This window comes from Physeter macrocephalus, chromosome 10 (assembly GCF_002837175.3).
Source record: "Physeter macrocephalus isolate SW-GA chromosome 10, ASM283717v5, whole genome shotgun sequence".
Taxonomy (NCBI): Eukaryota; Metazoa; Chordata; class Mammalia; order Artiodactyla; family Physeteridae; genus Physeter; species Physeter macrocephalus.
Genome location: NC_041223.1, coordinates 16,798,694 through 16,820,492, shown reverse-complemented (window position 1 = coordinate 16,820,492; position 21,799 = coordinate 16,798,694). Strand labels below are relative to the sequence as shown.

Sequence of the window (21,799 nt, the reverse complement as noted above, 5' to 3'; positions counted from 1 at the left end):
GGAGCACAGGCTCCGGACGCGCAGGCCCAGCGGCCATGGCCCACGGGCCCAGCCGCCCCGCGGCATGTGGGATCCTCCCGGACCGGGGCGCGAACCCGGTTCCCCTGCATCGGCAGGCGGACGCGCAACCACCGCGCCACCAGGGAAGCCCTCGTGATGATTTTCAAAACGCTTTCAGAATGTCCCCTTGTTCCACCTTAATGACAATTATTTGAGCTAAGTAAGGATTATTAAAAATTTTCCAAAAAAGAATCCTGGCTCGCCCCAATTCGCCCAGATAGTCAACGCCAGCCGGGCCCGGAGCCCAGCTCCTGGGATCCCCATGCTGGGCTCTTGACATTTATATCAGTGTTGCTGGCTCAGAGATCTACCTTACAAATAAGATTAGGCTGTTTTCCTTCTGTAATTGAAGAAAAAAAAAAAAAAAAAAAAAAAAGGTTTGTTTTTAAATTCCTCAGAAGAATAAGATGATTAGTGATCGTGACCTGACACCTATTCTGATAAATCAAAATCAGTAAGTTTCATATTTCAAAACGTCTAACTTTATGGGTTCGGTTTGGTCCTCCTATTAAAAGGCCATCCTAATCGGCGTTCATTGAGACCTAGCTGCCTGGGCCCATTTTCTCTTAACAAACATTTAGGTGGGGCTCGCTGGGCCCTGGAGAAAGTGGGATTTGGACTTATGTAACTGGGGATGGGTGGGAGCAGGGAGAAGCTTCCAACCTGTTGTCGCTGCATTTCGAAAACCAATCTTTGATTTCAAAATCATTTTTATATCCATAAAGGGAGCCTGGCGAGTGGGCCCTTGAAAGAGCAAAACTGAACGTGAATGAAAACTTCCTGCTTGTGGGGATTCTTGAAGAGTTGGAAGATGTGCTGCTTTTACTGGAAAGATTTTTACCTCATTACTTCAAGGGTGTGCTCAGTATCTACAAAGACCCAGGTAACTCCATCTGTAAGCAAGTGCTTCTCTGTTTTGAGGCTTACTCACCTTGAAAAGGACTCGGGAAATAAAGGCGTGAAATCATGTCTCCTGTTAGTGAAGGGGAGCTCCCCTGGCTTCAAAGCAAGGTTAGAACCACGAGATTTAGATACCGAAACCTTGAGCTTCAGGGCCAAACATAAACTCGCCATGTTTTAAAGGCCGGATGCTTCCATTTCTCCCTTGGAAAGTGAGATTGGCAGCATTCCTGTTGGCCGTGTCCTGGTGCTGGGGTGAACCAATGAACAGGCAGGCGTGTGTTGCAGTCCTGGGGGAGTGTGGTGAGGTAACTCTGGCCCTACTTCCATTTGACAAAAGCAAATCCTGGCACATAGAATCCATAAAGCAGCACATTGAGAATACAGTTATGATTTTATTCTAATAAATGGAGTGGTGTCCAAACAGAAGCAAGAAAGAGAATGCAGCAAAGCAATTATAAGGGTTGCCCGTAGTGTCACTGTAAATATCATTACTTTCAGAAGTCCATCATTTGTTTTTCTCATTGTAATTTTATCTTGAAAGGCAAACAACCTTGTTTGTTTCTTTCCTGTTCTTAATCTACTGCTGCCACAACGATACCTCTTCACTAATCCGTTTATGGTTTTGTTTTGTTGTCCGGAAATGGAAGGTATTATTCTGCTTTGTAGAAATGAGGCACAGAGGAAGGGCTTCCCAAACGCAGCCTCTGCCTCACATGCCACGCAGCCAGCCAGGCAGGGACCTCGTACCGCACCTGCATCACTGACAGGTGCTGATGCCCAGGTGAACTGGTTTTGCCTGCAGGAGCCCTGACTTCTGTTCCATCGGGTGGCCCTACCACTACCAGGGACTCGCTGGGGGAAGGTGATTTTGCCTTGGTCTCCCAACACTCTTATTCAGAGATAAACTCCCACGTACTTACATGGCCGTGGACCTCGAGGTATGCCCTGCACGTGTGTCTCCGCAGCAAGAAGTGTGGTTGGAATAGCTAGAAGCATAACAAACTCTGAATTGTCATTTTTTGAAATAGGGCCTTCCTTTGCCCTTTCAACACTGGGCAATTTAAAGAGTTCAGAGAATTTAAAGAGTTCTCCTGTGACCAGTTTTTAGCTCTGTAGGACAAAGTAAACTCTGGTCTTTGTGCAGGGAGGAGTCTCACCCTAAATCAGGCTCCTTTGAAGAAAAGATTTACGTTATTCATTGTTATTTCCCTTCTTTGGCTTTATCTTGTTGTATAGCGTGTGTGGGAGTGGGTGTGTGAGATGTACAGTATGAGATAAAAGGCTGACTGGGTCTTGGAGACACATAGCTGTCAGATAAGAAGAACACACTCTTGTCCCTGCACTTGAGAAGAGTGTGGGTGAGGCCACATCACGCACATGGTGCATCCTGGGATCTGGGATTGACACGATCCACAGGATGTCACAGCCCAGCACACCAAAGGTCAACGTCCGAGGTGTAGGTCTCATAACTTAGAAGAGGACATTTTAATCTTTGTTCTTCTTAAATACAAATAAACCACAAACAAAAATCTTAGCCCCAAGGGCTCACTTACCTACCGTTGTCAGGATGTATCATCGTCACTTCCCAACTGTTTTCCTCATTTAAATACCTGACTTCTCAGGAATTGTGGGCCTTCGTCCCGTTATCTAGAAGCCCATTAATTAAAGTAGAACATATTTTTGAAAATGGAGTGACGGTTAGCTCTTTTGTCTTAAGCTGTGATCTTTCCACCTATAAAGATTTTTCTCCCCTTTGAGTTTGGCATAGCAGTATATGAAATACTTCCGAGGCTGCTGCCCCAGAGAGAACGCAGGCTGGCCAACACGTTACCAGTTCACAAAGTCCAGCTATACTAGTGGTTAAAACAGCGAGACACGTCTACACTGCCCTGGGCTCCCACCCTCCGGGTGCACGTCCACACACACACACACGCACACACACACCCCTCACCGCCCCCCCAAGGGGGTCTTCAGGACTCTGGCCCAGGACTCAACAACTGTTCTAATTTAGTTCATGAGTGGAACTGCTGTTAAATATTTTGCATATCACTCCAGTGTAGTGGCCTCCGCTGCCACACGGCACATAGACAACAAAATGAACATTTGAGTGATTCTTCAGTAACTTCCCCTGTGTTTTGTGGTCTCTCAGGCACCTTCTGTGAGATTTTTCTCTGGTAACCTTGAAGGCCAAGCAGCTCTACAGTTGCTCTGTCCCGAAGAGTTTCCTCATCCCCTGAAGCAGGGGACAGGAGATGAGCATCTACGCCTGGCCAGCTTTCCGGTATATTTTAGCCTCTGCAAAGACTAAGCCCCTGTATTCTTTTCTCATGGCCACAAATCAGTGAGCTGGTATCAAATAGTTTAAAGGAAGAGAAGCAGCAGGTCACTTTATCATTCACACCAGAGCCTCATCACCTGTGCATTTTTAATCTAAACTCACAGATAATGGCCCACTAAAATCATTGCTCTTGCCCTTTATACAAGAATTTTATAACTGAGTAGACTAGAGGACGGAGGGAAGAAACACTAAAATCTGAGACCTTTAAATATTTGTAGATTAAACTGACCATGGAGCTGGATTAAAATGCAAACGCTCCACTGGCCATTTTTCTTTGGTGCTCATCCTGTTATTTTAAAAATGCAGGTGTGTGCGGATTTCAGTAATCCCCTTCCAGCAAGACGAAAAATATTTAGACCAGTCTCACTGCTGAAGAAAAAACACGAATAACAATAACCGGGGAGCTGGTAAAAATAACGTCCGCCAGTCAAATGGGTTGTCACTTACTCTAGATTGGAAGGATAGTCATTAATTCTTTCCAATCAGTACTGTGGGTTCCAATAACCCACCATTTAGAGAAGTTAATAACTTCGCTAAATAATAGGTCAACTGTGCTCCCTCACCCCATTCATTGCCTGTAAGAAGGTATATGCTGGTGAGTAAATTTGTCTCCTACCAAAAATATTTGAGAAACTTAGCCTTCATAAATTTTTTTGAAATTTAGTCATTTCATATTAATGTTTGCATTCTGTGGAGACCCAGTTAGTGTATCTCAGAAGAAGCTGATGATAGTAAGTACTCGGGATGAAATAAGAATGAAAGTTGTAGCCTGGTGGATAACCAGGAGAACACACTCTGGTATTTCTCGCCAGCCCAAGGGCAGTTGCTAATGTTGAGGCCAGTACCTTGGGGTGAGGGCTCAGTAAACTCCGCCCAACCTGGGTATGAGTTTGAATTGGGGGAACCAAGGCCGAAACAGATTTACTGGGTAAGAGTGACCTCACTTCTTTAACTTATGCGGTCTCATTTTTTATTGATTAATCTCAGTTACATTTGCTCATGACTTACCTTTCAAAAACGAGAAGCTTGCAGCCGGCCCAAAGAATTGGAGAGACTGCTCCATGGTCATCCACCGAAATGTGAACCAAAGGGCCACAACTTAGAGTTTCTGAGCCACAAGCGTTAATGTGTTCATGCATGCTTTTCCCCCTTAGCTCTTAAAAAGGGACACGCTGTGAGCTATCAATATTTTTCTTAGTCATAGTTTCTTTAGGAGCTAAAATCACAGTGGTGTTAAAGGCCACAATAAATAAGTAAATTAATTAAAGACAGAGAATAAGTGAATATCTGTGATAGGAAAAGTCCTTATATCAGCGTCTCCCATATCCGCCCCTGACTTGGTGAATAACCCAGCTGTTCCAGTTCAGTAGTGCCACTTAGCATCCAGCTATGGAACTCTAGGACCTGATATTTTAACCCTCCTACGTGAGGACTTGAAAGCTAATCCTCTTCCCTTGTATTTTAAATACTTTCCAATCCTTTTCCGTTGTATTCTAAATACTCTCCGTTACTAGCATTACATTAATATTCATTTTCACCTTGTTTCCGTTACAAATGTAAACACTGGAACCTCAGTAGAGAATTTACAAGACTTTTGTGGGCTGTTTTGAGAATCTGGCCACCAACTATACTACAAAGGAAAAATGTCTAATTCCAAACAAAATGACTTCCGTGTTAACTTTGAGGATTTAAGTTCATTCATAAATTGGGTGCTTTGTTTTTTTTAAAAAAAAACTGCTTATACTTAAATATTTTTATTAACAACGATGATAAAGTACAAATTTAAATATTTTTTTGCTAGGCATGAATTAGACTCCTATTAAGGGTATAGCAGTGTACTCTTGGAGTTCATTTGCATTGCAGTATTCAAATCTCAGGATATTTACATAGAAAATTAAAATTGTCCTATTATTCATAAAGAAAAGTTATTTTTTAAGGAAAGAACACTGAGTTAGGAGTTTGAAGACACTCCTAGTCCTCTTTCTGTGGTGGTTCTGCCCATAGGGCCTGAGCAAATGTAGCTTTGGGTGGTCGATCGCTAAGGTCTATATTATTATATAGAAGGTTTTAAAGCTCCTCTTTCTACCTTCTGTTGGTTAGCACAATTATACGGTGCTTCCCCCCAACCCCCGCCCCCGCCCCGCAAAAACCACAGGCCGTCCCCATTGCCTTCGTAATTCCCAGGTTTAGTTATGGAGACTATCGCCACCTAGAGGACATGACGAATCCTCGCTGCAGGGTCATTCCTTCAGAATCCGTTCTTCCCTAAGCCAGGGATCCCAGCACACTGTCTGGTCACACTGTCCACCCTTCTCTCTCCACACCATATGCATTTCTGTCCAGAAGACAGAATATCATAATTATCAGAGCACAGGCTCTGGAGTAGGCAGCCTGGGCATTAAAGCCCGTTCTCCACTTAACTGGATAACCAGAGGTAAAGTGTAACCCCTGTACCCTATAGCTTCCCCATCTGTATAAGGCACATAAACAATACCGTCTACTTCACAGGGTTGTTGTGAGAGATGAACCTGATCGAATCCATGTAGAGCCCTTAGCCCAGAGCTTAACATATGATTAAGTGTTCAATTATTAGCTATTAGCCTGCCAACCACATTACAGGAGAGAGGGCCATTATCTGGGAGGAACTAGGGCTTCAGCTCTCTCTGTAACTTATACATGAAAGAAAGAGAGAGAGAGAGAGAAGGGAGAGGAGAGGGAGGGGGGGAAAGAAGAAAAAAAATGATCACCCTTCACTTATTTCATCAGTGACAGCTGACCTATGACTGTGAAATCGAATGCCTTTAGGAAATAGTATTTCTGACTTAGAAGGAGAGGAACAAGTATATTCTGGCCAATACCTTATTCCTGAAACAATCACAGAGAATAAGTTTAATGGAAATATTTCAGGACTGAAAAACACACACCATGCAAGTCACTGAGGGTTTTTAAAAAATCATGTATTTTTATGCCTGAACTCTTAGCAGAAATATCAGGGCGTTATAATTTCAACCTTAAATGAAACCCACTGTTGGGATGTGACCAGGGCCAATTACCATTAACTCGAGTTGAATGTTGAATCTTTCAGACTGTTATGCATCATGTTACTTAGTAGATATAGGATGGGTGTTCAATGATTTAATGGCGTTTTTATTTTAACTAAGACCCTAAGATTCAGTTCTTGAAAAACCTTTATTTTCCACATACAGAATTACATACTTCAGAGCGCTGTTAATGAATTAAACTTTGTCCAGCAGGTGGCAGTGTCTCTCCATTTTCTCAAGGAAGTGCTTGTGGTTTCCTAACAGTTTGCATCTGCTGACAGGCGTTCACAGAATGCTTGAACACAGATGTACAATTATGCCCAATATGGGGCCTAAAAATGGGATCGTATCAAAAGGATTCCAAGTACAATTGACTGCAGTAGTCCAAAGCACATTATCTGAGAGCCAGTGGGGTCGGGAATTGGGGGATAGTTTACAAATAAGTTTGCGTGGGTTAAAAATATATGTACCGTCTACTCTGGTTTTATAAAAATCATCCATCATTCTACAATGATTGGATTAAACATGCTGTTTCTCATTTTTTATTTCCATCTTCTTATTACTTTTGTGCTACAACAAAACCCAAAAACATTCTGGAACTTCACAGGTATACGACTGATGGTTGGGAGAAATTCAGACTATCTACAGGCACCAATGAAGTTGTTTAAAAACCTCAATTATCATTTATAAAAAATAGGATACCAATCTGTTATTGGTTCATGTACCATCAATATTCTCCATAACGATTTGTTTATCACCAGTCATGTCCTAGGCTCAGATTCTAGTCAGGTTGGTACTGCATTACGTGTGTGTGTGTGTGTGTGTGTGTGTTTGTGTGTGTGTGTGTGTGTGTGTGTGTGTACACCCGTTCATGTTCAAACAACTAAACTCCGTATTGCACAGCAATGGTATCTTAGTGAACAGTCTTGCATGCGGACGTCAGCAACAGTTCCTAAATAATAATAATTTGCATAGCAATTTACCATTTATAAAGCACTTCCATAAGATGACCTCATTTGATTCTTACACGAATCCTCTGAAGCTGAGGAAGACAATTAGTCTTTGTCTCATTTTCTAAATAAGAAAGCTGAGAGTCAAAGAGTAGAATAGCTTGCCCACAGTTATCAAGTCCTAAGTGACCACAGACATTCAAGCTTCTGTCCCCAGAACCACCACAAACTCCATGAATCTATGGCCCTCCAAACATCCTTCATATTTAATCACTAATACAGAGCATTAAGTGGGTTATTAAGCACTCTTATGTATTGCAGTTGAAGGTAAATGCTTGAAAATAAAATCGATAGATTATTTCTATTCAACACATGGTCTGATTTTATAGTAATAACGTTCCAAAAATATTTCTCTTCTTTGAAGACTAATATTTACATAGCAAGTATAATCTGAAAATACTAGAAAAATTCAACCAGCACTTTCAACAAGTGTTTCCATGTCGGCAATACACTCCAGTCCTGGGCAACAGCCGTATAAAGATAAAGAAAACCCTATCTGGCATGAATGCCGTTGCAGACTGGATGGGCACTTCCTGCTGGAGATATTTGGGCCAGGCCTTGAAGGGTGCGTTGCTCTTCACCAGGTGGACGTGGAAGGAGGCAAGTTAGGCAGAAAAAAATAACATGAGTGCAGACCTGGAGGTGTGAAGGCACAGAAGTCCCAAGTCCCGTACTTGGGAGGCATGAGGGGCGTCCAGCCCACCTCGATCCTTGCCTACTGACCTTGCCTCTTTGAGCTGAGCCCCCAATTCTTCGCAGCTCAGTCACCCTACTGCTAAGCCAGTCCTGCCCAAGGCAGGAAAAGTATCCGCGGCCTTAGATCTATCTCTATGTGGTACAGCCTGGAACTGAGTCACTCATACCAATCCCAGAACCAGTGGCCAAGCCACAGTTGCCAGAGGGCCATGTGTCACTCCCCCAACCCCGCTTTCCCTGCCCTCTGCAAGCCTGACCACCACCCAAGGATTCCTCACTTTCTAACAGTGTGTCAGGATACTGCCAGGTTCCCAGGTCCCTAGCTGGGATTCTTCCTCGCTTTCTTTCTGTTTTTCTGAACCCAAGACCCAGCCACCCTCTAGGCCTGGCATAACCATTGGCTCCAGTCGGTCCTGCACTGTTGCATTGGGGAGCCCACCACACCTCTCCAGACACCACCTCCTGCCCTGCCTGACCCCCAGATTCCCCTCTCTGCCCAGCAGCGTGGACTCCCCTTCTGTTACCAGGCACTCCCTGACTCCCGTGAGCCCGCTGTGTCCCTTGATGCTGCCTCCCGTCTTCCTGGCCTCCCTCAATAGGAGCCCTTGGAATCATCCCTCCAGAAGTTTCCCCTAGTCCCCACCTCCCACCCATGCACCCTGGGAAATTGATCTCCTCTAGGTCCCAACCTCATCCTCTGGAGAACCCCAGATGCTCCCCACAGTGTGGCCAGGCATGGGGCATGCAGTTTTCTTTCTTATGATTCATTTCCCCAGACACAAAGGTGGCTAATAATATCTCAGTGTGTGGTGGAGGTACCAGCATTCTTCTATGTTTATAGGTGAATTTCTTCTACTTGGGAATTTATTCACTTCTACTTTGAGCAGTTTTTAGTTGAACTTGACAGTAATGTGCTTTGCATTGAGTAAGAATGTTACTAAGGGTGGAATTAGTCACCACAAATTTCAATTTTTGGACTTTCCTGGTAACTCAGCAAAGCTGAAATGCTCCTAGAGCCTGGGCAAAGAAGATTAGAGACCCGACCCCAGAGGGTGATAGTTGATCTTTTTATAAAAGACCCTGTGAGCTTCCTGCTCTTTCATGCCCAAACTTCCAAGGTCTGTACCCGCCCCAGGGCCTAATGTGGTGATGTGGAAAGGGCCTCAGACAGAGAATTTCAGAACTATCTTTGTGCCCTTGACTCACGGTCTTGCCTTGCTGACATTCTTTGCTTATAAAATGTACCCCCAGCTGGGGCGAAGTACAATCCTTACCCATTTCTCATGACTCAACATTTTACAATGGAAGCTTCTATTTTTGTTCAACTAAATCTTGTTCAAATAAAAATATCATTTCCTGGTCTGTATTTTTTTTAACATCTCATACATTTTTATCAACATATAATGTCCTAGCTTTTCACATCTTGCAAATGGTGTTGGACTGTGAAAGAACACAGTGAAAAACTGTAAATATACCTGTGTACAGAACATTGCTGTTTTTAGTGGTTTCTTGTGAGCTATATTAAGCATATTCATTTCACTGTCCACAAACCCATAGAGAAATCCAATCTAATTCCCCACTGATGAGAGTATGGAAGTTTTGCTTGTTGAGTGGGAGTTTCAGATACTCTGACTGGAAAGTCTCACCTCTCCAGTTTTTACAGTATGTTTCTAAGTACTTCTGTTGCCTTGTCATAGCCAGACACTACTGGAGCTACTTTTCAAAACATGTTTTCCTAGAATTTTACCTTCCTGTTTTTTAACTATACTTTATATATTAAAGTAGTGCATGTCCATAATTAAAAATCAAATAGCACTAAAAGACATGTAATGAAAAGCAGTCATTTCCTATTTCAACCCTCTCCATCGCAAAGTCTGGTTCTGCAGAGGCAAACACTTTCAGCACAGTTAGCTGGTTCTTCTGAGAATCACCACACTAATTATAACTAGTGTGCACAGGCTTGTTTTATTTTTATTGTCTTGATGTATTTATTGGAGACGTTATTTAGTTCTCTTATTCCACCGCCCTTACCTCTACTTGCTCCCCTCCACCATCTTCATAGTATAGCTCTATCCATGTTTTACATGCGTAGTCCCTGTTTATGTTACTGTGACTGCATATGTTTGTTCAATGCTGATCCAAGTAGTACACCATCATCTTGTTTCATTTCTTGCATAACTTACGGTTTTTCTAGAATTGATTATTGCCTTGGGTTTTTTATCCGCTTAGATTTATTTATACCTATCAAAATTTTCATATGTGCCATTAGATCTGTTGTATCAATCTTACTTTTGATTTTTTTTCCATATTTTTATCAGATAAGTATACCATTCCATTTCCTGCTCCCCCATCCCAGGACCACTACCCTCCTTCCCACCCGGAGCTCTAACTTCCTGCTTCCATCTGGGCTGATTACTCAGAAGCTCCCTTCACAGCTGTCCTGCAACTTTCCTTCACCATTTTACTGAATGTATTGTATCCCTGATCTCCTGAATCCCTCAAATTCTATTTCTTGATTTAATAACTCATTTTATTCCAAGATAGGCCCAAATTGCTTCCTGATAAAAGGTGCATGGGAGGTAGTAAATTCTTTGAGTCACTGCATGTCTGAAAAGCTCAGTGTTCTACCATCTCATCTGATTGCCAGTTTGGCTGGGTATGGATTTCTTCATACATGCACTTCATTTCCCACATCTTTTTCTCTGACTTTCTCATTCTCTCTCTCTCTCTCTCTCCTGGAGTGTTCCGTTTATTCCTTTTATGAAAGTTTACAGCACCTCAGGGTACTGAGTATTCGGTAGATACATTTAAACTTAAAACTCATGTTTTTCATTTCTGGGAATTTTTCTTGTTTTACTTCTTTCATGATTTTATCACCACCATTTTCTCTGATTCATTTCTGGAATGCTGTTGGTCAGATATTTGAATCCCTAGGTGCATCCTCTCTATGTGCTTTATATTTTTTTCCCTCTCTTAATTTCCATTTCTTCAACTTTTTCTCTCTGGAAGAGTTCCTCAATGTGTATTCCAGTCATTCTGTTGAATTTTCTCTTTTCCAAGAACTCTTTTTTAATCTTTTTTTTCTTTTTGCATAATATCTTGCTCTTGTTTGTTGGGTACAATGCCACCTTAAATCTCTGAAAATTACAGAGATTTTAAAAAAGTGTTTTCATCTATTTCTTACATTATCTCTACTTGCTCCAGGATCCTTTTCACGGTTTGGTTGATTTGGGCATCTCTTTTTCAGTCTGAAGTCTTTCCTCTGGTAATCTTTGTCAGAATTCATATCTGAGGGTGAGACACAAAAGAGCTCATTGAAAGTGCTGTGCAGTAGGGGAGGCTTATCAACTAATGGACCCACTTGGGATGATCAAGCAGCAATAGAAGTTTTGCTGGGAAAACATTTGTTAGTGATTTTAGGTCTTTTTTTCTCTGGAGTTGATCCAGTTTCCCCACTGAAGAGTCCCCCAAACATCCCCTTGGGGGACGGGAGGTGAGGAGGGAATGGGGGAGCAGGACACACGTCTGATTGCTGGTGGGGGACAGGAGCTGAAGGCCCACGTTCAGGCACAATTCACTTCATTGTTCTCATTTTAGCCCATGCTCTCCTCTCTCCTCTGGGTTAGCAAATCAGTCTGGAGCCTCTGCCAGATTCTTTGGAGACTAATCCTAAGATTGCTGGATCGCAGGCAGTGGAGAATGGGGGAAGAAGCATTGCAAGATAGCTGGCTGCATGCAGGTGTGGAGGGAATTTGGGGCCCAACTGCTTCATAGCCAGACTACCTGCCTCATGCCCGGCTTTCCCATCTGGGCTACCTGGTGCCACTCCTCTCTCTCTCAGGGGTTCTTCAGGTGAGCTGACCCTCCTGATGTATGTCTCCCCTCTGCCAACACTCCAGTGCATATACTCTGCTCTGCCACATGCAGTGCACTCCTCCAATCACTTTTCATCTTCCAGAAGTTGTTTGAAGTCTGTCTTCTATTGAAATCCTTCTCCAGTTCTTTGTCCTTGCAATCTTTTTATAAAATTATTGTCCTTTACTGTCACTTTAGTGAAGTGTTTCAAAGGAGAGGTGTTGAAGGCCTGTAGTCAGCCTACTGCATTTAGCTGGGAATGTGCTAGCTACCTGAAGTTTAAGATTCTATTACCAGTTTTGTGTGTATAGCTTCTAGCTAGATCTGTTATAAATGTTTCTTTCATGTGATATCTGCATAGCCATGATGTGAATCGGGCTACTGTAGCACTGCCTTCAGCATCCGTATCTGGGGATTATAGTACTGATGAAATTTCAAAAGCAAAACAAACAAAAACAAGATCCCTTAATGGTAGTTTATTAGTTAAACCCCTTTGTGTGTGTGTTTTTTTTTAATTTTTATTGGAGTAGAGTTGCTTTATAATGTGTTAGTTTCTGCTGTATAGCAAAGTGAATCAGCTATACGTATATATATATATCCCCTCTTTTTTGGATTTCCTTCCCATTTAGGTCACCACAGAGCATTGAGTAGAGTTCCCTGTGCTATACAGTAGGTTCTCATTAGTTATCTATTTTATACATAGTAGTGTGTATATGTCAATCCCAACCTCCTAATTCATTTCCCCCACTTGGTATCCATAACTTTGTTCTCTACGTGTGTCTCTATTTCTGCTTTGCAAATAAATTCATCTGTACCATTATTCTAGATTCCACATATAAGCGATATTATATAATATTTGTTTTTCTCTTTCTGACTTACTTCACTCTGCATGACAGTCTCTAGATCTATCCATGTCTTTTTACTGAATGATGTTTGCTATCATGAGGCCCCAAACTACTGTTTTTTAAAATTACCTGGAAGACAGATCAGGGCCATATTGGAGATTTATTTGATGGGAGAGAATGTAAATTGTAAGAACTGATAAAAAAGACACTCTCTCATGATCAGAGGCAGTACCCGACCATCCAAAGATACCATGCCAGTGTAACTTGGCAGAAACAGGCACCACCGTTTTGTGTGCTGTCATGTGTCGTTTCCCTAACCTAATGCAGGGATAGTGACACAGGTATCCCAAGCCTGGAGAGTTCAGGGCCTCGATCCATGAGCGCTGTCAGTCAGCACATGTCCAGGAGAAAAAGCAGCCATTGAGAGGGTTTCTCGGCAGCAGCTGCTTTAGTAGCAGTAGCAGGAGCTCATATAACAAATGTTTCATGACGAATGCAAACAAAAGCCAGCTCCAAAATTCCAGCCACGCCATGTCCAAGCCAGTTCAGAGTCGTATCACCACTCCGTTCAAGTTTTTTCCCCTCTTTAAATGCATTCCATATGAGCCGTGTTGTTGGGACAGCTGGGATCTCCTGCATTCACTCAGAAGGCTGTTTTTAAAGCCCAGACTGAAAGGAAAGTAAGTCAGTGGGAAAACAAACTCAAAGAAAACACTGAGACTCAGGTGGGTGTGGGAGGTGTGTTTGTTTTCCCCAGCCAGGCATGACCCCCGGAATGGGGCTAAAGGCTGGGAATCCTTTAGCCCCCCTCCTCGGAGGCCTGGGAGCCAGACTGTGCTCCAGTGGGGCCCCTGAGTCGGCATTGGCCCTGGCTCCGGACAAGCACCACTTCTCAAAGTGTGGTCCAAGGACTGTTGCCAGCCCATAAGCTGCTTGCTACCAGCCCATGGTGAGATGAGGTAGAAATTGAGAGTAAGCCTGTAGAAACTTTGATGGTAATTTGGTATGGCTCTGATTATTTTTTTAATAACTCATTTTTATTGTAGTTTACAAAAGTATCAATCTGAGATGGATTACAGTGGGAAAAATTCAGAGATCTTTTGCGAAGCAATGTTGTAGATTCTCCCACCAGCTTGGGCTGACCAGGTTAGCAAGTAGGAGGTCATCCAATTGACAAAAGCAGTCCTAAGGCATTTGGGGCTTATGAGGCGCCATGATTCTTCCCTATGATTTTGCCTTCTTGGCTTCAAGTCTCAAACTGCTGTTCCATAGCGATGGCCGAACACCCAAACTCAAGGAGATGTGATACTTTGAAACTCTGCCTTCCTAAAACTGGTGCCTCGACCTAAAACCTTTAACAGTCATGATTCACACTAGGATAGCACTTTTACAGTTAACAGAGTACCTTAGACTTATGTTGACTCACTTCTTCCTCACAGCTTGGTTAGGTAGTGTTGTAGGTTGGATTGTGTCCCCCAAAATACGTTGAAGTCCTAACCTCATGTATCTGTGAATGTCACCTTATTTGGAAACAGGGTCTTTGCAGATATAATCACGTTAAGATGAGGTCACATTGGATGAGGGTGGACCCTAAATCCAATGACTGGTGTCTGTATAAGGAGAGAAAGATTCAGAGACACAGGAAAGAAGGCCGTTTGAAGTCAGAGGCAGAGATTGGAATTATGTTGCCACCAGCCAAAGACTGTCAAAGATTGTCAGCAAGGACAGTCAGAAACTAGAAAGAGGCAGGAAAAATTCTTCCCTCGAGTCTTCAGAGGGAGCATGGCCCTGCTGACACCTTGACTTTGGACTTCTAACGTCCTGAACAGTGAAAGGATACATTTCTGTTATTTTAAGCTACCCAGTTTATGGTAATTTTACGACAGTCCTGGGAAACTAATACAAGTAGAAATCTTCATCCCATTTCCAGATGAATATCTGGAGACTCAGTGATAATAAGCTCTGCCCATGTTCGAAGCAGCCAGCAAGTAGCAAGACCTGGATTTGAGCAAAGGTGAGCGCTACCCAATACACCAGATTGCCTGCCTTTGTGGGACAAAGGAATTGGGGGAAAAAGAAATATCTAACATATGGAGAAAGTTAAATAAATGACTTTACAATAATGCAATGAAATATGAAGAAGCCATTGGAATTTCATTCTGAAGAATTGTTCATTCTGAACCACTAATGAAAAATCAGACACACTGTTATATTGTACAGTACGTTTATAGTGTACACACAATATGCTTAGAAGAACAAACTAAAAGGGAAAAAAACAAAAGAATAGCAGTTGTTAATTGTGCTTGTGGGCCCTGAGTAGTTTTCATTTGTTCCTTTAGACTTTTCTGTTTTATCTACCTTTTTTACAATACACATGCGTCGCAGATGCCACAGTGCGATATGTCCCGACACCGTGCTCTGTACCTTCCATGTATCTTCTTAATCATCACAGTGGTGCAGCAAATTAGATATTATTATCCAAATTCTACTGAGGAGAAAACACACCCAGACAATCTAAGGACTCTATCTGAGGTCTCAATAGCTGGTGAGAGGCCGAGCCTGTCTGGCTCCAAACCCACCATGCTTGGTGGCCTTTTCCACTTTCATGATCAGAAAAAAAGAGGATCATGGGAAGGGGCACAACTGAGCAGTGGTGAAACAAGAAGAGACTGTCACTATGGCCCCTTCAGGCAGGGTTTGCTCATCCTCGGTCATTTGTATGAAATAGAGGAGTTATCCTTTTGGCATTAACTCTGCAGAGACTTCTTGAAGACAGGGACCATGGCTACTACGTTCCTGATGCCCCGTAGTACCCCCTGTAGAATGCTACTCATCAAGGTGATGCCTGGCTGTCCTCCCATCCTTCCCTTCTTTCTGAAACCCCCTCCTGGCAGAGTTTTGGGAACACTAGGTAAAGCACAGTTACTTACTGAGCATTTCCAGGACAAATACCTGGGAGTGCCTGCCTGGGTGACCAGATGTCCTATTCCTCCAACCCCCACACCTGAAGGCTAGTTAGAGCATGAAAGAAAATTTGCTGTACTGTTCTCTGTTTGATGTAGGCCCGAACCTTTCCAATTTGAGTAATTCAAACCTTAACTATAAAAAACTTGTTGATTTTTAATAGAGTATTGAAACAAGTTTTAATCTATTAGTATATCAAATAGTTTCATCATAGAATTTTAATTCTCATTTGTCTGATTCTTTGTTTCCATTGTTTTGATCTGATTTTTATTTATATTTTTAATATACTTTTTCCTGAAAAATATCTCCAGATACCAGCAGATAAGCATTGTAAAAATAAAATCTTATTTTTTATGTAGGTCGGTGAAAGGCCTTCAATTCAGCCTGTCGTCTGCACGCATCCTCTCTAGGAAGGTCTGCCATTTCCCTGGGTGCTAACTCCATGGCACAGCTTTTTAAAGGCTCAGTAGCATCCTGGTAAAGACTCCCAAGGCCTCTTCTTACCCGATTCTATTTCCGTGATCTGAATACGTTTCTCACCCATCTTACTAATATGCTGTAGCAGATTCATTCTTTAGCCCAATGAATGAATTGTGCCCAATGCTCCTCCTTGCTCTGAGACAGTCTGTGGCGTTCCCCTAAGAGCTTGGGTGGGTATCAATTGTACAGAAATGTCACCTTCCTTGCTAAAACATAAGTAAAGCCCATTATCCCCAGGAAGGAAATTTCTTGATAGAGAGAAGCAACTGGGTCACTTACTTAACAAACATCAATTTTGCACTTACTATGAGCCAGGCAGCATGTGAGCACTTTATAGATATTAACCCGCTTAATAGTCGTGACACTTGTCTCTGTGGCTGAGTTCTCCTTGCACTGCTGGTCCCTGTGCTGCCTCTTCAACCTCCAGCCCAGAGAGGTAGATCTGGAATGTTCTGCAGGAGAGCAGAGGGAAAGACACAGAGACAGGGGCATAAACCTGGTTAGTTTGGCTGCAAGGTCTAACTGGCATCCCGAGGTTCATAGCCAAGGAAAGGACCTAGAGCTGTGGCATTCCTGTCTTGTGTCCCCCAGTCCGTGTTCCTTGCTCTTCTGGAGATGTCCCCCTCTTTCCAGGGAGACCTACTGCACCAACCTTCAGTTTAGTCGTGCAGACTTTCTGCGACGATGGAGAGTATTGACGACAGTCTCTGGTCATTGTGAAGCGCACACGCCACGGTCTGGATGCCTCGTCAGTGTTCATTCTCTCCCATAACTGGAGATCAGGTGCCTCTCTCACTCATGCGTCACTGTGAGCAGAATGGACCCTCCTCATTGTGAGCAAATGAAGTTTCTCTTCTACATCCTCCTACTGCATCATTCTCCTTCGTGCCTGCCTCCAGCCTTCCAGTACCCCTGTAAGCCAGCAGTCCCCCAAATTTTTGGCACCAGGGACCGGTTTTATGGAAGACAGTTTTTCCACGGACTGGGGGAGGGGGACGGTTTTGGGATGATTCAAGCGCATTACATTTATTGTGCACTTTATTTCTATTATTATTACATTGTGATATACTATTATTATTACATTGTAATATATAATGAAATAATTATACAACTCACCATAATGCAGAATCAGTGGGAGCCCTGAGCTTGTTTTCACTTGCCACTCACTGATAGGGTTTTGATATGAGTCTGCAAGCAGTTGATTTATTATGGTCTCTGTGCAGTCAAACCTCTCTGCTAATGATGATCTGTATTTGCAGCCGCTCCCCACCGCTAGCATCACCTCAGCTCCGCCGCAGATCATCAGGCATTAGATTCTCAGAAGGAGCACGCAGCCTAGATCCCTCACACGTGCAATTCACGGTGGGGTTCGAGCTCCTGTGAGAATAATGCCGCCACTGATCTGACAGGAGGTGGAGCTCAGGCAGTAATGCAGTGATGAGGAGCGGCTGTAAATACAGATGAAGCTTCACTCGCCCGCCACTCACCTCCTGCTGTGCGGCCCGGTTCCTAACAGGCCACGGACGGGTACCAGTCCATGTTCCGGGGCTTGGGGACCCCTGCTGTACACCATTCCCATACCCTAAACTGCCCTCTCCATGCTAATAGCCCTTGGCACCTGAACTGTCCTCTCTCGAAATCTAGCTGTCTTATGACTCCCTTAGAGCCCTGATAAATAATTCTAGAAGTTTGAAGGGCTTAACAGCTGACAGTAACACAATTTGTGCTGCCCAGGGGAATTTCTAACAACAGCAACCCCTAGAACAGTGCTTTGCACATTGTGGGTATTCAACAAAAAGTTATTGAAGTAATATTGAAGGCTTTTTATGTGGGCTTTCTAATTTAATCCTCAGAAGAATGCAATGACGTAGATACTTTCATTATTCCCATTTTACAGATGAGTAAAGTGAAGTTTAAAGAGATATAGATGACGTCACTCTTTTATTAGGAGATTCTTTACAAAAAGAATCATTAAAAAAATTTTTTTTTATTGGAGTACAAATTGCTTTACAATGTTGTGTTAGTTTCTGCTGTACGATGAAATGAATCAGTTGTATGTATACCTATATCCCCTCCTTCCTGGACCTCCCTCTCACCCACCCTCCTTCCCACCCCTCTAGGTCACCACAGAGCACCAAGCTGAGCTCCCTGTGCTTTATAGCAGGTCCCCACTAGCTATCTATTTTACACATGGTAGTGTATATTTGTCAATCCTGATCTCCCAATTCATTCCACCCTCCCCTTCTCTCCCTGTGTCCACGTGTCCATTCTCTACGTCTGTGTCTCTATTCCTGCCCTGGAAATAGGTTCATCTGTACCATTTTTCTAGATTCCACATATATGCGTTAATATACAATATTTGTTTTTCTCTTTCTGGGTTACTTCACTCTGTATGACAGTCTCTAGGTCCATCCACGTCTCTACAAATGACCCAATTTGGAGTATAGCTGATTCACAATGTTGTGTTAGTTTCAGGTGTACAGCAAAGGGATTCAGTTATATGTATACATGTATCTATTCTTTTTCAAATGAAAAAATCGTTTTAGATCCTTTTTATTATATGTGAACTAAAAATGGTTTCTAAAGAGCTTCTTAGGAGGAAATATGTTGCTCTACTCACCTAAATTTAGTGCACTAGAAATATAGGGAGGGGACGTGAACTTCAGTTGGTCATTAAGTCAGTTTGTTATTTTACATCTTTGGCACTTCCTTTCATTCGTCACATCAGCAGCTAGGACAGAGGGTGAACGCTTGGTTGCCTTGGGGTACGGTAATATGCTCTTTATGCCAATAGCCCATCCTAGGTCACAGAACGCCAGGATTTGGACGTAACCACCACACATCCTGCCCGCTGTGGTCTATTGTGTTCTTCCTGAGGTGGTTAGTCCACTTCAAGGGGAGAAATTATTAATGGTAGAAATGCAGACATGGGCTATACTGCTAAGAACAAGAGCTTTTTCTAGAGGCGTGGATCTTCATTAGCCCCAGAAAACCTACCATTTATAGGACTATCTGTTCTGCCCGCAGCAAATGTTCTTAACCTGAAGCTCCATCACATGGTGTTCAGGGAATCCTTAACACTGCCCCATCCCCATCCATTTAATATGAAAATATTTTGTGTGCCTTCTTTTTTCTGGGAAGCAAAGTATTTTCAGACTTGCACAGATGTTCCCAACCTCCCGAACAGTAAGAATCACAGTCTGTACGTAAGGCCAGCTCCACAGGCCTCTCACACTCGCTGTTTCACATACTCCCTTTCCAATAGCTGGTCTCTGGAAAGGCCTGCCCTCTTGATAACACACCCATCCAGCTGGGCTGCGGCGGAGCCCTACCACAGAAGAGGGAGCCCCATGGCCGTGAGCTTTGACACAGACAGGCCTGATCTGATGGAGAACGACCAGGAAGACTATTGAACTGGCCTGATGGCCTGAGGTGGGCCATCTTCTTTGGAGCCAGAATATCAAGCTGAAGCTCCAAATGGTGATGAAGCCTTGTGTTTGTTCAGGGTGATTTTTGGCTCTGCCATACTTCCAGACTTCCACATTCTAGCATAGGATATTGTTTGCCTAAGTATAATAGGGCATAAGAGTTGGTTCCTGGCATTGACCATGGAAGATTGGCTTACTTTCACCAACCCAGGGTCAGTCCCCATGGCTATCAAGAAAGACCACACAAATCCCAGAGTGTCTATAAGTAGATACCAAACCACATGTGTTATTATTCTTGATCTTAAACCATATTATTATTAACTTTGCTTTGGTTGAAAGTGGACCCCCTCATATTGTTAAAATAGAGTTTCACAGCCTTTAAGTGACCAGGGTATGTCACTTTTAAGATGTTTTTCCAAAAGAAAATGTTAAATCCCAAATACAATTTTGGCTGAATAGTTGGTTTTAATGGTCCAGAGTCAAAAACTGTAACTTAATTCCTTGTAAAACTTAATTTCATGAGGGTTCTGCTACACAGTTCCCTCTGTTCAGCCCGAGATTTCTACTAGTCCCTAACCCTTAAGAAGTAGTAGCGTATTCTTTTAAAATGTCAATATTTTTCCATTTAAAAGAAGTTCTTTTGTCAGTATCTGACTTCCATTGACATACAGTAGCTTATTGGAGGCCTCAATTATAGTATTGTGGTTATAGTTTCCCCCTTTTCCCTCACTTTCTTTTCCTTTAGTATCAGTGAGGAAACAGTGTGCAAATAATGATCTACATCTATAGTTTTCTACGTTTCTGCATTTTACTTTCTGAAGGTATTGAGAATGGATGGGAGTGTTATTCAGAATTCTGCATCTATAGGTCGAACTTAATATTGAGCATGACTGGTGCCTTCTATGTCTCATTCATGGGGTTTAGTGGTAACATGGCATCTGCTACGTGCCTGTGGCTCCAGCTTAATACCACCAGAGACAAGAATGCTGGGCCCCGCTGAAAGGCAGTAAAGCATCTGGAGAGCTCCTAAGAAAGATCCAAGTCGTTTTCAAGTTTGCCTAATAACATGCTCAGTAGTCTGATGTTTTGGACACAAACAGCCAAATCTTCTTCCAATAACACGTGCTTTGCATATCAGATTATGTGTGGCAGGAAACACTTGCAAAAAGGAATCCACCCAAAAGAAAAAGGCCAATATGCCAGCATCAAAGCCTTAGTGTTTTGTTTTGCTTTGTTTTGTTTTACAAAATGGAAAAGAATCTTACCCCTTAGTGAGCACACATTGCTGAAATAATGTCTCATCAACAGTGTGTCCAATTCTGTAAATTGATAAGTATCATTCTTTATGAGGGGGTGTAACTAATCTGGTACTGTTTTCAGATTCAGAGAGATTTAGGAGTTCTGAGTTTGAGTCCCAGGACAAAGTCTTTACCTAAAGTGTGGATGTGTGGACAGGCTTTTCTGCTTGTTGAAGGCTGTCATTATTTATTTTGGGCTCAGAAATCTGTGTATTTGAAGTTCATCTTTTTTACATGAAGCTGGTCTCTTTCGTGGGTTGCTTTTACGTTCCTTATTTTCCCATAAGTTTCTCTTCATTTTTTAGTTTTTTTTTTTTTTTTTTTACTAAAGATGCAGCTCTATAGAGGAATAAGGAAAAGGGATTTATTTCGTGCACAAACTCAATTCAGTGTCACAAGCATGTTTTTGAGCACCTGTTATGTGCCTGACCTTGCTGGGCTCAGGAAGAACTCTCGGGAAAGTGGCTTCTTGGTGGGATAAGGGTCCCCAGGGGAACCCCTCCCCATGATGGACCTGCTGACTGTCTTGTCCACCCAGGGACAAGGTGCCAGGAGGTGCCAGCCTGGGAAGCCCCAGATGATTCCAGTTCAGTGTCGGCACCTCACACACTGAGCAGCTCTCTCCTGGGATGGAAAGACTGAGCTTGAAGTCAACCAGCATCTCCAAGAGAAAGCAGCGAGGTCTTTAGGAGCAGGGCAACCCCTTCGGGTTCTCTGCTTTCTTTAATCACCTTTGGGAGATTTCGTGTTTTATTTATTTAAAGGGAGATAGATTACCCTACAGCACCACCATTTTGTCAGTCACCCAAGTTTAGAAGCTTGAAGTGATTTCAATTATAACTAAAGAGAGCCATCCCCCAGAAAATCTGTTTGGGAGCACT

General features: G+C 42.9%; 1 protein-coding gene across 4 annotated transcripts in view; it reads left to right on the top strand.

The window, feature by feature from the left end:
* Positions 1-21,799, top strand: part of UST (uronyl 2-sulfotransferase) — a 294,924-nt gene that overhangs the window by 221,860 nt on the left and 51,265 nt on the right. For all 4 annotated transcript variants that reach the window (XM_028494338.2, XM_024122441.3, XM_028494336.2 and 1 more), the window contains exon 7: positions 786-943. In XM_028494338.2, the coding sequence (XP_028350139.1) occupies positions 786-943 (158 nt within the window). The remainder of the gene's footprint in view (positions 1-785; positions 944-21,799) is intronic.